The sequence below is a fragment of the Lithobates pipiens genome, unplaced genomic scaffold (genome assembly GCF_037356315.1).
Source record: "Lithobates pipiens isolate NorthernLeopardFrog02 unplaced genomic scaffold, aLitPip1_a1.2 Scaffold_16, whole genome shotgun sequence".
Classification (NCBI taxonomy): domain Eukaryota; kingdom Metazoa; phylum Chordata; class Amphibia; order Anura; family Ranidae; genus Lithobates; species Lithobates pipiens.
In genome coordinates, this window is record NW_027507748.1 from 444393492 (window position 1) to 444410299 (window position 16808).

At 46.5% G+C, this 16808-nt stretch overlaps 1 protein-coding gene across 6 annotated transcripts in view; it reads right to left on the bottom strand.

The window, feature by feature from the left end:
- The window catches only part of LOC143983259 (ATP-binding cassette sub-family C member 5-like), a 146302-nt gene that overhangs the window by 10701 nt on the left and 118793 nt on the right, over positions 1–16808 (bottom strand). For all 6 annotated transcript variants that reach the window (XM_077482735.1, XM_077482736.1, XM_077482737.1 and 3 more), the window contains one exon: positions 12290–12368. In XM_077482735.1, the coding sequence (XP_077338861.1) occupies positions 12290–12368 (79 nt within the window). The remainder of the gene's footprint in view (positions 1–12289; positions 12369–16808) is intronic.

Here is a 16808-nt window from a genome sequence, read left to right on the forward strand (position 1 = left end):
TTGAACAGAAAGAGAAGGCTGGTGAGCCTACCGTGTCTGGCGAAGCCAGAGGAGGAACTCCCCTCCACATCCACTGTTGTGCGTAGGCCAGTAACCAGATCTCAGCCTGCACCCTCTACAGATGAAGATGAGGAAGTGGAGATGAGTTGGCTGTGGCCCCCCGAAAACTTCAGAGACAGATGCTGTTATCCCCTCCAAAGTAGGGAAGGATAATAATGGAACTCTTAGAGCAGAGGCCTCAGAATTTGTACCGGCAACTCATCACACAGAGGAGCCCAGCACTCCTGTTTACTCGCCACCCTTAGCTCCTGAGAGGAGGGAAGAAGACAATTGTCAGAAAGGAATGGATACCCCGAAGGTGCAAAGAACAAAGAGAGGCATTCGCCCACCACAGAGACTGACTTATGATACACTGGGCGAATGCTCTGAAGCGTCTCAGATTGTCAGCAAAAGAAACCCTGAACTGCCTGGTCCCTCTGCTTCTGATTCAGTGAGGGACAACCCCAGCTCCCCCCTTGGCCCATCTGTACCAGACCTGGTAGTATTAGCTGTGAGTGCACAGGACAGCTCCCCATCACACAACAGTTGGTGGGAAGCTCCTCTGTCTGAATTGTATGGTCACATAGAGGCAAGAATGCAGGATAGAGTTAACATTTTGAACCTCTTTGGGGACCAAAGAGCCTCTAAGGCCACATCCTCTCCAGCATGCGTCTGGCAGGGAAGGGTATATCTTGGTGAGCTTTGTTGGTACCCTGTACCATGTAGTTAGAATCTTGTAACTATTCTCCTGCATTTTTGTATCCACTGTACTCGAGTGTGTAAGTTTAAACATATGGTCTAGCTGAGGCTCGGTAAAGACGTGTTGAATGTCCCTCTCCCATTCCCTGATATAAATCTGCTTCCCCTCTGTCTGTGAGGCCTGCAATAGGTCATACAGTACTGAAATGTCGTTGGGGACAGCCAAGGTCAACATACACAGTCGTTCAAAGGGCGAGGCCAGGGTAGGTGACCGAACGCACTGGGGTAAGATAGTGATGAAGTGCTGAAACTGTCTGTAGCGTCATTCATCCATTAGGAAGGGGCCGTATTGTTCCCTTAGTGTAGCCAATGGTAGCAGGCCCTGGTCTTGGACAAATCTGCCACATATAGACTCCCCATCAGCCGCCCAGGCCCGAAAGAAAGAGGGGTGTTCCCCTGGAGAGAACCAGGGGAAGCCTCCTTGGGGAGCTAAGGGGGAGGTCGACTGCACAAGCCTTTCTCCCCTGTTTAGAGCGTCCCAGGCTGCCAGGGCATGGATGGCCAGCAGAGAGACCAGCTCCAAGAGACCTCTGTGCTCTCGGGGGACCCATGGGGCATGCGACAGGTTGCGGCCAGCCAAGAACTTATCCAGGGGCACCTAGAGTTTGTAAGAGACATTGTGATACCAGTCTAAAATACGTTGTAGGGCTACAGCTTCGTAATATCTGCAGATTACAGGAACCCCCATACCACCCTTTGACTTAGGGCGCTGTAACGTGCGGAGGGCTAACCGGGTGCATTTCCCACACCATATGTACTGCATAAACAGGCTGTTGAGAGTCGAGAAGAAAGTCCTTGGCAAAGTGATTGGCACCATCTGCAGGAAGTACAATATGCGGGTTAACACATTCATCTTAAGAACACTGACTTGGCCCATCCACAAAAATGCAACCCTGTCCCATCTTTTCATGTCCACTCTAATGGCGGAGAGCAGCGTGGTGTAGTTGCTCTCCTAAAGTCGGGAGCAGCTCGTGGGCAAATAGACCCCTAAGTATTTTAGGGAGGTGGAGCACCATCTGAATGAGAAGGCAGATTGCAGCCGTGTACGTAAGCTCGAGGGGACATTCAGGGATAAAATCTCTGATTTGTTGTAATTTATCTTAAAGTTGGACAATATGTTAAATTCCTTCAACTCTGCCATAATGTTAGGCGGTGATATAAGGGGGTCCGAAACATAGAATAGGACATCATCTGCGTAAGCAGAAAGTTTGTGTTCTGTCGGGCCGATTTTGAAGCCTTTGATATCTTCGTTCAGGCAGATTCTATTGAACAATGGTTCGAGGGTCAGAGCGAAGATCAGAGGTGATAGTGGGCACCCCTTTCGTGTCCCATTGCTAATTGGAAAGGTGTTGGACAATAGCCCGTTCACCTTTACTCTGGCGGTCGGGGAACTATACAGGGAGGATATCCAGGATAGCATGTTGGGGCCCAGTCCAAGCCTAGTCAGCACCGTTCTCATATAGGTCCAGTCCACCCTATCATGCAGACCAATTTGATGCAGTTTGCGGCGTATGGTCTGCGCACTGACAGGCTGACCCCCCACCCCTTCAACCTCTGCAGCAATTCTGGCAGCACTCATACATCTATTTCCCAAAGACAACCTTTGTATATGACGCTGAGCACATGGATTCAACTTCTTTGGTCAAACATAGCGAGGCCTGTTCTGAGTGGAACCTGTCCTGTTAAACCACTGTATAGTCTTGGCCACCGTGCTGCAGCTCAGTTTCAGGGTCTTGGCAATCTTCTTATAGCCTAGGCTATCTTTTTGTAGAGCAAGTTCTTTACCATGAGGTGCCACATTGAAATTCCAGTGACCAGTATGAGAGAGTGAGAGTGATAACACTAAATTTAATATGCTCCCCATTCACACCTGAAACCATGTAACACTAACAAGGCACATGACACCGGGGAGGGAAAATGGCCCAATTTGGACATTTTCACTTAGGGGTGTACTCACTTTTGTTGCCAGCGGTATAGACATTAATGGCTGTGTGTTGAGTTATTTTGAGGGGACAGAAAATTTACACTGTTATACAAGCGGCACACTCACTAATTTACATTGTAGCAAAGTGTAATTTCTCTTTCGTTCATCAATGGACACAGCGCCTCCTTAATCTTGGCCATTGGGTTATATCGCCCCTCCCTGCTCTATGTATTCAGTTTATTTCTGTCTAATCAGGAGTAAGGACCTAGCTCCTTGCTGGGATCTTTTCGTCCTAGCAAATGCTTTTTTTCTTTTTTCCATGCATTTTCTCCTGGAAGATCTACAATCAACTGCCAGGCTGGGCGATGGGCTGGATAATCTAGATCCAGTGGTCTCCCCAGTTCAGCCAGTGAGCACATGCAGACCTCAGCTACGCGCTAGGTTGGCCGCGACATAGCCTCAACAGACGGAGGCTGGCCCGCGAGTTAAACGTCTCTCAGGGTCGCATAGGAATAGGCTCTGGTCCGAGTTGCAGCATGTTTTCTATGGCTGGTTCGGCAATGGTCCTGGCTTAGGCCCTGGTCTCAGACTTTAACTGAATGGGTCAAGCTTTTGCGCCAAGGTCTAGGTAATGAACAGCTTATGTTGATCTGGCAGACCAGTTAGTCTGAGGGCTGGAGTTTATATGTCAAGCATCTTTGGATGCAACTCCCCTTGTGTCCAAACTTTCCGTTTCAGTGGATGTTATTAGACGCGTGCTGTGGCTTAAGAACTGGTCTACAGATCAAGCCTTTAACCACTTGCCGACCGCCGCACGACGATGTACGTCGACAGAATGGCACGGGCAGGCATAAGGGCTTACATGTACGTCCTTGCCTGCCCGCCGGTCGGGGGCCCGATCGGGCCCCCGCCCGGTGCCTGCGGCGGTCGGTATTCGTTCGGGAGCGATCCCGGACGAGGGGACGGCCATTCATTCATGGCCACCCCCTCGCGATCGATCCCGACGAATGAAAATGTCCCGTGACATCACTTCCTCTCCTGTAATGTAAACACAGGAGAGGAAGTGATGTATTCTCTCCTCCATGTCGGTATTTTTCGTTCCGGCACCGAGGAGAGAGCATCGGTGAGTTGCACAAGCACTACACTACACAGTAGAACATGCCAGGCACACTCACACCCCCCCTTTACCCCCCGATCACCCCCCAATTACCCCTGCCCCCCCAGTCACAGTGACACCAACTGCTTTTTTTTTTTTTTTGCATTGGTGTCATTTGTGACTGTAATAACTGTTAGGGCAGTTAGGGTTAGCCCCCTTTAGTTCTAATGTGCCCCCCTAACCCCCCCAATAAAGGTTTAACCCCGTGATCACCCCCCCTCGCCAGTGTCACTAAGGCTGGGTTCACATTGCAGCGGTTTATGAGAACGAATGTGAATCGCACCGCACTGCAGTGCAAATCACATCCGATCTCTGTGCGATTCGAGTTCAGCCATACAGATAGTATGGCTGAATTCGTGTCGCACCCGCCGCAAATTCGCACGGGACCCTTTTTTTGGCCCGCAGCACAATCGGATCGCATGGGTGTTCACACCATGCGATCCGAGTTTGCAGATCGCACTGCGATATGCGAACTGATCTGGGGGTGTCATTAACATTTCACTGACACTCCCAGCAGTTCGCATAGGGCAGTGTGAACTGCCGATGGGAGGCATGCGATGTGGGAACCCGCCGCGGATTCATGACGTTCCCGCATCGCTCCAGTGTGAACCCAGCCTAATAAGCGATCATTTTTCTGATCGCTGTATTAGTGTCACAGGTGACGCTAGTTAGGCAGGTAGGTATTTAGGTTCGCCGCAGCTTTTTATAGCGCCAGGGACCCCCATATACTACCGCATAAAGCCCCCTGATTTCCCCCTAGTTAACCCTTTCACCAGTGATCACCATATAACTGTTACAGGTGACGCTGGTTGGTTAGTTATTTTTTTATAGTTTCAGGGCACCCGCCATTTATTACCTAATAAAGGTTTAACCCCCTGATCACCCGGCGGGTGTCATTTGTGACTGTAATAACTGTTAGGGCAGTTAGGGTTAGCCACCTTTAGTTCTAAGGTACCCCCCTAACCCCCCCAATAAATGTTTAACCCCGTGATCACCCCCCGTCGCCAGTGTCACTAAGGCTGGGTTCACATTGCAGCGGTTTATGAGAACGGATGTGATCCGCACCGCACTGCAGTGCAAATCACATCCGATCTCTGTGCGATTCGAGTTCAGCCATACAGATAGTATGGCTGAATTCGTGTCGCATCCGCCGCAAACTCGCACGGGACCCTTTTTTTGGTCCGCAGCAGAATCGGATCGCATGGGTGTTCACACCATGCGATCCGAGTTTGCAGATCGCACTGCGATATGCGAACTGATCTGGGGGTGTCATTAACATTTCACTGACACTCCCAGCAGTTCGCATAGGGCAGTGTGAACTGCCGCCGGGAGGCATGTGATGCGGGAACCCGCCACGCTTTCGTAGCGTTCCCACATCGCTCCAGTGTGAACCCAGCCTAATAAGCGATCGTTTTTCTGATCACTGTATTAGTGTCACAGGTGACGCTAGTTAGGCAGGTAGGTATTTAGGTTCGCCGCAGCTTTTTATAGCGCCAGGGACCCCCATATACTACCGCATAAAGCCCCCTGATTGCCCCCTAGTTAACCCTTTCACCAGTGATCACCATATAACTGTTACAGGTGACGCTGGTTGGTTAGTTATTTTTTTTATAGTTTCAGGGCACCCGCCATTTATTACCTAGTCTCACTAGTGTACCCCTAAATTTAGGGGTGTCTACTTTCCAAAATGGGGTCATTTGGGGGGGGTTTGTGCCATCTTGGCATTTTATGGCCTTCAAAACTGTAACGCCCTTAGAAAGCCTGAAGGCGGTGCTTGGTTTTTGGGGCCCCGTACGCGGCTAGGCTCCCAAAAAGTCCCACATATGTGGTATCCCCGTACTCAGGAGAAGCAGCAGAATTTATTTTGGGGTGTCATTTCACATATGCCCATGGCATGCGTGAGCAATATATCATTTAGTGACAACTTTGTGAAAAAAAAAAAAAAAGTTTGTAATTTTCCCGCAACTTGTGGCAAAATATAAAATATTCCATGGACTCAAAATGCCTCTCAGCAAATAGCTTGGGGTGTCTACTTTCTAAAATGGGGTCATTTGTGGGGGTTTTGTGCCATCTTGGCATTTTATGGCCTTCAAAACTGTAATAGGTAGTGAGAAGTGAAATCAAAAATTTACGCCCTTAGAAAGCCTGAAGGCGGTGCTTGGTTTTCGGGGCCCCGTACGCGGCTAGGCTCCCAAAAAGTCCCACATATGTGGTATCCCCGTACTCAGGAGAAGCAGCAGAATTTATTTTGGGGTGTCATTTCACATATGCCCATAGCATGTGTGAGCAATATATCATTTAGTGACAACTTTGTGTAAAAAAAAAAAAAAAAATTATTTTTTGTCATTATTCAATCGCTTGAGGCAAAAAAATAAAATATTCAATGGGCTCAACATGCCACTTATCAATTTCCTTAGGGTGTCTACTTTCCAAAATGGGGTCATTTGGGGGGGTTTTGTACTGCCCTGCCATTTTAGCACCTCAAGAAATGAGATAGGCAGTCGTAAACTAAAAGCTGCGTAAATTCCAGAAAACGTACCTTAGTTTGTAGATGTGACAACTTTTGCGCAAACCAATAAATATACAATTATTGACTTTTTTTTTACCAAAGACATGTGGCTGAATACATTTTGGCCTAAATGTATGACTAAAATTGAGTTTATTGGATTTTTCTAATAACAAAAAGTAGAAAATATCATTTTTTTTCAAAATTTGCGGTCTTTTTACGTTTATATCGCAAAAAATAAAAATCGCAGAGGCAATCAAATACCATCAAAAGAAAGCTCTATTTGTGGGAAGAAAAGGACGCAAATTTTGTTTGGGTACAACATTGCATGACCGCGCAATTACCAGTTAAAGCAGCGCAGTGCCAAATTGTAAAAAGACCTCTGGTCATTTACCAGCAAAATGGTCCGGTCTGAAGGTGGTTAAAAAAGCTCTCACTGATCTGCCCTTTCAAGGCGATCGCTTGTTTTGGGCTTCCCTGGATGACATCATTAAGGGTGTCACAGGGGGGAAGAGTACCTTCTTGCCACAGTCTAAAAAAGGGAAGGAGCATTGTCGCAGACGGGGTCCTTATTTCTCAGCCCATAAGAAGTTCTTTCGGGCTCCTGAGGCTGCAGATAATGGAAACAGATCTCTAAAATCTTTCCCAGGAGATTCAAAGCAATCTTGGTCTGGTAAGCCTAAAATTGCCCTTTCCAGTCCCTCAGACAAGACCCCTTCAGCATGAAGGTCTGCCCTCACCCATAATTGGGGTGGGTGGGACATCTTCACTATTTTCCAGCTTTGTGGACTCTTTTGTGAGCGTCCAGGAGATCCATGAATTTATCCTTTTGAGAGGTCGTCCGCTTTAGGGGGCCCTGAGTCTCCCTGTGCGGTCATAGTTCCTGCAAAGGTTCAGGAGATGTCTGAACTACCCAAAGTCTCCTCTATCCCCATCCAGGAAATTGAATAACCTGGGTCAGACTCTGGATTTAATACTGACCAGGGTCATCTTTTTTTCTACTCAAACTTCTGCTCATTCAGCAGGTTTAGTTCAACAGGAAGTTAACAAGACTCATGGCAATCTCACGTGTTCCTCTGGTAAGCACCGCAGTGGCACTAGGACGACTGAGGCGCTTACCAGAGGAACACGTGAGATTGCCAGCTTCCTCTTCTATGGTGCCTGCGAAGGACCAAGGGCGAAAGTATTCTGGTCATTCGGGTGGCTGTAAACTTTCCTTGGGAGCTACCTCTCAGAGAGGACCAGTTGTCCAAGGCCTGATTTACCATCCTGCTTTACAGTTGCTGGTTTTAATGGCCTAGCCATTGAAAGCCAGGTACTGAGAGATAGAGGTTTGACGGGATCAGTGATCCCTACTATGTTGAAGGCGAGGAAGTCAACCTCTAGTAAGATATATCATCTTACGTGGAAAGCGTAGATTTCTTGGTGTGAGTCTATTGGCGCTCATCCTCGATCCTTTTCTATAGGTTGCATCTTGGTCTTCCTGCAACGGGGCATTGAGCAGATGTTGGCCTTGAGTACCCCTAGCCACTCACTCTTTAGTTTGTACCTTCATTCAAGGAGTCCAGCATGTGGCTCCGCCTGTACGGTCTCTTATGCCACCATGGGATTTAAACTTTGTACTATCAGTTCTCCAGAAACATCCATTCGAGAATATTCGGGAGATTCCCTTACCTACGTTGTCCCAGAAGGTGGCATTCTTGGTGGCTATCACATCTGCCTGTAGGATGTCGAGGTTGGAAGCATTATCCTATCATACTCCCTATTTGGTGGTCCACAGAGACAAAGTAGTTCTTTGTCCCTGTCCATTGTTCCTACCTAAAGTGGTCTCGGACTTCCATTTGAATGAGGACATTGTGTTGCCTTGTTCCTTGTGTCCCAAGCTGGCTCATCCCAAGAAATTTGAGTTGCATACCTTGGATGTGGTTTGTGTGATTTGGGTGTATCTGGCAGCCATGGAGTCCTTTATGAGGCTAGACTCACTTTTTTGTGGTTACACAAGGGACAAGGAAATGGCTGGGCGCTTCTTCGGCTACCATCTCCAGATGGATCAGACAGACTGTGACTCAGGCCTATTCTATTAAAGGTCGGGTTCCTCCTTTCCCTGCCATGGCGCATTCTACTTGGGGGCTTAGTACTTCTTGGGCCTTCCATCATCAAGCATCAATATCACAAGTTTGCAAGGCGCCACTTGGTCGTCAGTGCATGCCTTTACTAAATTCTATAGAGTACAGGGCTTTTTTTCGCAAAGAATAGGTGCAGGAACTCAACCATGCCCGCCACACACACATACCTGCCAAATGGCATCAAATAGTAGCTCTTCCCTCTGAAAACAACCCCCTCCCTCCACTGCCTTCATCTTCTCCCCCCTCCTTAAAAGCTCCACCATCTGTCATATGTCTTACCTTTGTTGCAATATTAAGCTGAAACACCTATCCGACTGTAGTACCTCCCAGCATACTATACTGCAGTCACTTGCAGCAGAGATTATGCAGTAAGAGCATCAACAACTGGTCTCCAGGGAAAAAATGGAGACCACAGAGGGTGCAGCCTACCACATACCCTCTCCTGCCCATGACTGCACTGAACCCTAGGCACCTGTTCTGTATCTCCCTTGTTCCTGTCTGGCACTCAGTGGGATCTGCGCAGGAGATCTGACTTGTGGGAGTTACTGGGAGATAAGCTATCACTTGTAAATGCAGAAGCTTGACTTCAGTGTTACCAAATGATAGTGGTGAGCAGGGAGCATAAGACCTGAGCCAGAGGTGGTGGAACTGAGTTCCCCCTAGTTCCTGCTGAAAAAAAGCCCTGATAAAGTAGATATTTTGGCATCTGTGGATGCTTCTTTTGGTCACAAGGTTTTGCAGGCTGCTGTTTGAAGAGGGGAGTTCCCTTTTGAGGGGTGTTTTTTCTTCAAGTTAATCGACAGACACAGCACCCACCCCTCTATGGAGTTTATGATACTTCTATTACTGCTTGCTACTAAACAGAATATCTAGAGCAGGGAGGGGGTTATGTACTGACTGAGGATAGCCCATGGAAGTAGCCAGGTGTTTTTTTGTTCTGCCTAGTCCTACTCCTGCAGAGGGGATATAACCCAATGGTCAAGATTAAGGAGGCACTGTGTCTGGTGATGAACTCAGAGAAATGGATTTTACGGTGAGTGCAATTTTCTTCAGTGTTGTCACAAAAGATATAATAAAATATTTACAAAAATGTGAGGGATTTACTCACTTTTGTGAGATACTGTATATGGATCATTTTAAATAAATCTCTCACTTGTAGACAATATAGGGTATTTGAACTAAACACATTTGCAGGACAAGAATAAATACCGTATTTATCGGCGTATAACACGCACCTTCAATTTAAGAGGGAAGTTTCAGGAAATGTTTTTTTTTTTTTTTTTTAAATACACTACTTTGAAGCAAAATAATGGTCAGTGCCCATCTGCAGCTTCAATGCAGCCTAATTAGTACCCATATGTAGCCTTAATGCAGCCTGATTTGTGCCCATCTGCAATTTCAATGCAGCCTGATCTGTGCTCACCTGCAGCTTCTATGCAGCCTGATCTGTACCCATCGGCAGCTTCAATGCAGCCTGATCTGTGCCCATCTACAGCTTCAATGCAGCCTGATCTGTACCCATCTGCAGCTTCAATGCAGCCTGATCTGTGCCCATCTGCAGCCTCATCTGTGCCCATCTGCAGCCTTATCTGCGTCCATCTGCAGCCTGATCTGTGCCCATGTCTCCTGTGATAGACAGAACACTGGTCTAATGCCAGTGATGGAGACAGGACTGTGTGTGTGACATGAGAGACAAGTTGAGCTGAGTAAATAGGAGATGATGGCTCAGTGAATTCCAGTGGCACTCGTCTCCCTCCAAGGTAAACTATCGGTGTATAACACACACCTGTGATTTGCCCCCTATTTTCAGGGGAAAAAAGTGTGTGTTATATGTCGATAAATATGGTACTTCTTTAGTAAATTATCTCATTGTGGACATCTTAGGAAAACCTGAACTCCTACCACTAGGGAGAGCTGTTTTCACACACATTTTGAATGATCTTTACATACTGACATTAAATTGCATTGCACCTCTCCACTTGCAATTGTAGCCTAGATCTACAATCAGTATTAATAACCACATGGCCTTTGTGTTTTTCAAAGGGCAATAGTCACAGATAAACAAAGCTATTCATTTAAATGAATTATGGTGCTACATTTAGAATTTATATTCACATAAAATTAGCACAACGGTAAGTGCATTTTTTTCCCTTATGTATTATGGAAGTCAGCAAAGATGTTGTTAGCAGTAACAAAGAGTCAAAAGTTGCAACAGTCTAACATTATGCACTTCTATAGAGAGGGTTTAATTAATCTCTATGCTTTTTATAACAAGGTAATTAACAAGATAAACTTATGTGTTTGGTAATTTAAAGATACAAAACAACATTCACAAATCTCAGTTTGAGATTTCAGTTCTGTATACAGGAAGTTAAACGCCTACATAACTTCAGAGAGGATCAGCAGGTATTTTCTGTACTTGCAGAAAATGTACTGAAAAAAGCAACCTAATGAAGCTATCACATCTAAAAATAAATAACAATAATCATCATTAAAAACAACATTGACCCAACCCCATTATATCATTGTGGCCTTACATCCAGAAAAGTAATACATATAGGGACATATTTTCTGATAAAATAGGGAGTTTCGTTTTGTTTAGTCTGCTTTAAATAAAACGACTGACTTCGGATTTCCTTCCATCCATTAAATTGTTAAAACTAAACTCTGGTTATCTTTTTGGGTGTCCACACCAAGATAGAAATCTTGTTCATTTTGGGGGAGGGTCAGGTATAAGAATATCTAAACATTTTTCTTGCTCCTCAGTGCTCTTATAGGATTGGCTCCAACCCCAGAATATGGGCAGGTCTTGAATTTCCTCATGTACAGTGCAAGACCACTGGTGTGGTTGTTGAAGGGGTGGCTGAACAAAGGCAAAGAGGAGCAGCTTTGGTAGGCCAATCATTTATCCTGGAACTGACAGGGGAGAACCTTGCAGGACCAAGGAATAAGGCAGGTGATTTACACCTCTTCTCACAAATTCGTCAAGCATTTAATCTTTGCTATCCAAGGATGGTACCAAAAAGTTATTTTTAAAGACTGTCCAGAGTTTAACATTTTCTGTTAGAAGAAGAATATATTTGCAGTGCATACATAATGATCAAGTGTCTCCCAGTCAATTAGTAGTATTATGCCGCGTACACACGACCAGACTTATGTCCGACAGACTTTCGAAGGAGTTCTGACAGAGTTCCGGCAGAGTTCTGACGGACTTTCCGAATGAGCGGACTTGGCCACACACAATCACACCAAACTCCGACGGATTCGAACGTGATGACGTACGACTCGACTCGAATAAGGAAGTTCATAGCCAGTAGCCAATAGCTGCACTAGCGTCGGTTTTAGTCCGTCGGAATAGCATACACACGAGCGAATTTCTCGGTAGGAACTGGGTCCGGCAGAGTTCTTGCGGAAAAATTTGAAGCATGTTCTATTTCTAAAGTCTGTCAGACTTTTGCGAATAAAAAGTCAGTTGCAGCCCACACACGATCGAATAGTCTGCCGGAATCATTCCGTCAGACTTTGGATGTTGAAAAGTCCGGTCGTGTGTACGGGGCTTTAGAATTAGTATTTCCCATATGTCCAAAGTCAATTCTGTGGAATCTTAGAGGACAAAGGTAATTGCACTTTATTAAAGATCTATAACCTATGGAATATTTGTGTACAATTCAGGCAGCAGTCATCGGATTTTATGAAATTGTTTGGACATATGGGTACCTTCAGATGTAGGCACAAGCAGAGAAACGTTCTTGAAGTTATCAATCAGTGAGTATACATACGTTTTGTTTCATGTGGGTTTTTTCTAAAGCTTTCCACACTTCTTCATCTGTGTACTGATTCGTTGGGTCCAAATTCAACCTATAATTTGGCATTTATTATTTTGGTATATGTTCAAAACACTATGTGGTATTAGTAATTGGCATACCTGTTTTTACTTAGCATACAAAGGCCATATTACCATTTCTACGATTGTAGAAAGTAATGATATATATATATATATATAAATACAATTATTTTGTAATTTTGTATTTATTTTGTAATAAATATTGTTGTTTTATCACAATCCAATGGGGCAATCCTTCTATTGGTACCAGTAAAGTCCAATATCTTCTAGATTGTTAATATATATAAATAACAGTAAACGGTGGGAATGGACACATTCGCCTACATACTATATGTATTTACTTTGATCTTGCATATCTTGCCATATATAATAATATAAAATAAATAATATGTAATGTAAACATTGACAGTTCACAATTAGTGATGGCCGAACGGTTCGCCCGGCGGTCGTTTCGCGGCGAATTTCCGACTTTCGCCGTCCGCGGGTTCGAACGCCTTTTTCCGTCGTTCGCCCCGGCGGACTTACGTGTTTAATGTATACAAGAACTTTAACCTTTCGTGACACGTTTATCATGTGTTACAGGACAACCAATTGAGACATGACAGCTCATGGACACTTGGACATTCCCCCTAACCTATAAATACACCCGATCCGGTGGCCATTTTACATTCTTTCTTCTGTCACTGTAGGGAAAGGATCCTGTGTGGAGTAGGGACAGAGAAAACGCTAGCTATTTGGTACACAAAAGTTCTTTTCAGGACTGGTATAGGTGTTAGGTCAGCAGCCTGAGTTTCTTTTGTCAGTTTAGATAAAGGGACAGAGCGCTGTATGCTGCTATTTTAGGGACAGCTCAGCCAGATTAGTCTTTCTTCATCATCATCATCATCATCATCATTAGCTGTTACTATCAGGTCCACAAAAGAGCTGTTCCAGCTAATCGTTCCAGCCTACTCTTTTTTGCCAATTTGTATAGGGACAGGCAGGAAGCAGTGTGTCAGGCAGTGAGGATAATTTTAAAGACTTGCTGTTACTATTAGTTCCACAAAGGTTCTTTTCAGGACTGGTATCAGTGGTACGGTAATAGGCTTGTACACGTATAATATTCTTTCTTCCAAATATAGAAAGAATATTATACTTGACTGCTGCCCTTCTGCTGCAGTCTGCTAATCATTCACAACTCACTTGTTCCACAAAGCTCTTTATCAGGACTGGTAACTTGGTCTGTCTAGGGTGCTACGGTACATAGGCTTGGGTGCGGTACAGTCTGCTGTTCTGTAAGGACCGCTATCGGTCCACAATACATAGGGTTGCCGTGCACTACTGCTGACCGCTGCCCTATACTGCAGCAGTCCTTCATTGGTATAGGGACTGACGTACAGTCTGCTAATCACTAACACACAACCTGCTTGGTCCACAAAAGTTCTTATAAGGACTGGTAACTTGGTATAGGGTGCTACGGTACATAGGCCTGAGTGCGTTACAGTCTGCTGTTCTGTAAGGACCGCTATCGGTCCACAATACATAGGGTTGCCGTGCACTACTGCTGACCGCTGCCCTATACTGCAGCAGTCCTTCAGCGGTATAGGGACTGACGCACAGTCTGCTAAACACTAACACACAACCTGCTTGGTCCACAAAAGTTTTTATAAGGACTGGTAACTTGGTATAGGGTGCTACGGTACATAGGCCTGAGTGCAGTACAGTCTGCTGTTCTGTAAGGACCGCTATCGGTCCACAATACATAGGGTTGCCGTGCACTACTGCTGACCGCTGCCCTATACTGCAGCAGTCCTTCAGCGGTATAGGGACTGACGTACAGTCTGCTAAACACTAATACACAACCTGCTTGGTCCACAAAAGTTCTTATAAGGACTGGTAACTTGGTATAGGGTGCTACGGTACATAGGCTTGAGTGCGGTACAGTCTGCTGTTCTGTAAGGACCGCTATCGGTCCACAATAGATAGGGTTGACGTGCACCACTGCTGACCGCTGCCCTATACTGCAGCAGTCCTTCAGCGGTATAGGGACTGACGCACAGTCTGCTAAACACTAACACACAACCTGCTTGGTCCACAAAAGTTTTTATAAGGACTGGTAACTTGGTATAGGGTGCTACGGTACATAGGCCTGAGTGCGTTACAGTCTGCTGTTCTGTAAGGACCGCTATCGGTCCACAATACATAGGGTTGCCGTGCACTACTGCTGACCGCTGCCCTATACTGCAGCAGTCCTTCATTGGTATAGGGACTGACGTACAGTCTGCTAATCACTAACACACAACCTGCTTGGTCCACAAAAGTTCTTATAAGGACTGGTAACTTGGTATAGGGTGCTACGGTACATAGGCCTGAGTGCGTTACAGTCTGCTGTTCTGTAAGGACCGCTATCGGTCCACAATACATAGGGTTGCCGTGCACTACTGCTGACCGCTGCCCTATACTGCAGCAGTCCTTCAGCGGTATAGGGACTGACGCACAGTCTGCTAAACACTAACACACAACCTGCTTGGTCCACAAAAGTTCTTATAAGGACTGGTAACTTGGTATAGGGTGCTACGGTACATAGGCTTGAGTGCGGTACAGTCTGCTGTTCTGTAAGGACCGCTATCGGTCCACAATAGATAGGGTTGACGTGCACCACTGCTGACCGCTGCCCTATACTGCAGCAGTCCTTCAGCGGTATAGGGACTGACGTACAGTCTGCTAAACACTAATACACAACCTGCTTGGTCCACAAAAGTTCTTATAAGGACTGGTAACTTGGTATAGGGTGCTACGGTACATAGGCTTGAGTGCGGTACAGTCTGCTGTTCTGTAAGGACCGCTATAGGTCCACAATAGATAGGGTTGACGTGCACCACTGCTGACCGCTCACCTATACTGCAGCAGTCCTTCAGCGGTATAGGGACTAAGAGTTTTGTCACAGGGTCATTTAAAAAATGACATGCAGAGGAAGAGGCAGGCCCTTCCGCAGGGGTGGTAGGGGTAGGGCAGGAGCAACAGGCTTGAGCCAAAGTGGGAAGTTGCAGAAGGTGCGTTCAATTACTTTAAAGGATGCACCAGACTTGGTTGAGTGGCTCGCTCAGCCTTACTCTTCTGCACCCTCCTCATCCTCTCGATCTGCACCCTCTTCTTCACTCTCTGCTATGTGCACCCCCAAAGACACTACCACCAACAACACGACCACCACCACCACCACCACATACCTTCCGCTTGAGTCACTGGAATTATTTTCCGATCCATATCAAGAGGACATTTCTGATGCGCAGCCACTCTTGGTATTGGATCAGGAAGAGGAGGTAGCAACAAGCGCTACTCAGCAGTCTGACGCCAGTACCCAGATCAGCCCAAGGAGGAGGTTGGTCCCCGGTGTTGCTGCCTACTCTACTTATAGCGGTGGGGAAGGTGACGTTGATGATGACGTGTCTAGTGATGTCACGTGGGTGCCCACAAGAGAGGAAGAGGAGGGGAGTTCAGAGGGAGATATGGACCAGCAGATAGGGAGGAGAAGCAGCAATGACTTACATTGCACAGCAGGGACAAAGCAGACTGCAAATGTATCAGGAGCGAGTCATCGACCATGTACGGTCACATCTGGCGCTCCCAGGACACCGGCACATGGCTCCGCAGTGTGGGCTTTTTTTAACGTGTCCGCTGCTGACAATAGCGTTGCCATCTGCAATCTTTGCAGTCAACGCGTTAGTCGCGGTAAGCCCAATACTCACCTAGGGACGACCGCCTTAAGAAGGCACATGAGCAGCCATCACCGAGCCCAGTGGGAGCAACGGAACACACAAAGCCACACTGCAGGCTCTCACCGTCCAGCCTCGTCTTCTACTTCTCCTTCTCCTCTCTCCTCACAATTGTCCTCCACTCCACCTTCCATCACGCCAAGCTCACATTTTTCTGCAAAAAGGCAGGCTTCCGTGGGCCTAATGTTTGAGCGTAAAAAAATGATGACGCCGGATAACCCTCTTGCCCAACGGTTGGCGGCTGGCTTGTCAGAACTCATAGCCCGCCAACTACTGCCATATAAACTGGTGGACTCGGAGGCCTTTCGCAAATTTGTGGCCATTGGAACACCACAATGGAAGGTCCCAGGAAGGAAGTATTTCTCAGAGAAGGGCATCCCAGAGCTATATGGCCATGTTCAGCGGCAAGTGAATGTATCTCTGGCACACAGTGTCGGTGCCAAGATACATCTGACCACAGACACGTGGTCTAGCAAACACGGGCAGGGAAGGTATATCAGTTTTACTGCCCACTGGGTGAACCTTCTGACGGCCGTCAAGCATGTAACCCGTGGCACCCGTGTAGATTTGGTTTTACCGCCACGGATTGCATGCAGGCCTGACTCTTCTTCTCCTCCTCCTACTCCATCCTCCTCCCTCTCCTCCTCAGCTGCCTCCTCCTTTTCCGCTGCTAGCGTCTCTTCCACTGCACCGCCCAAGCTC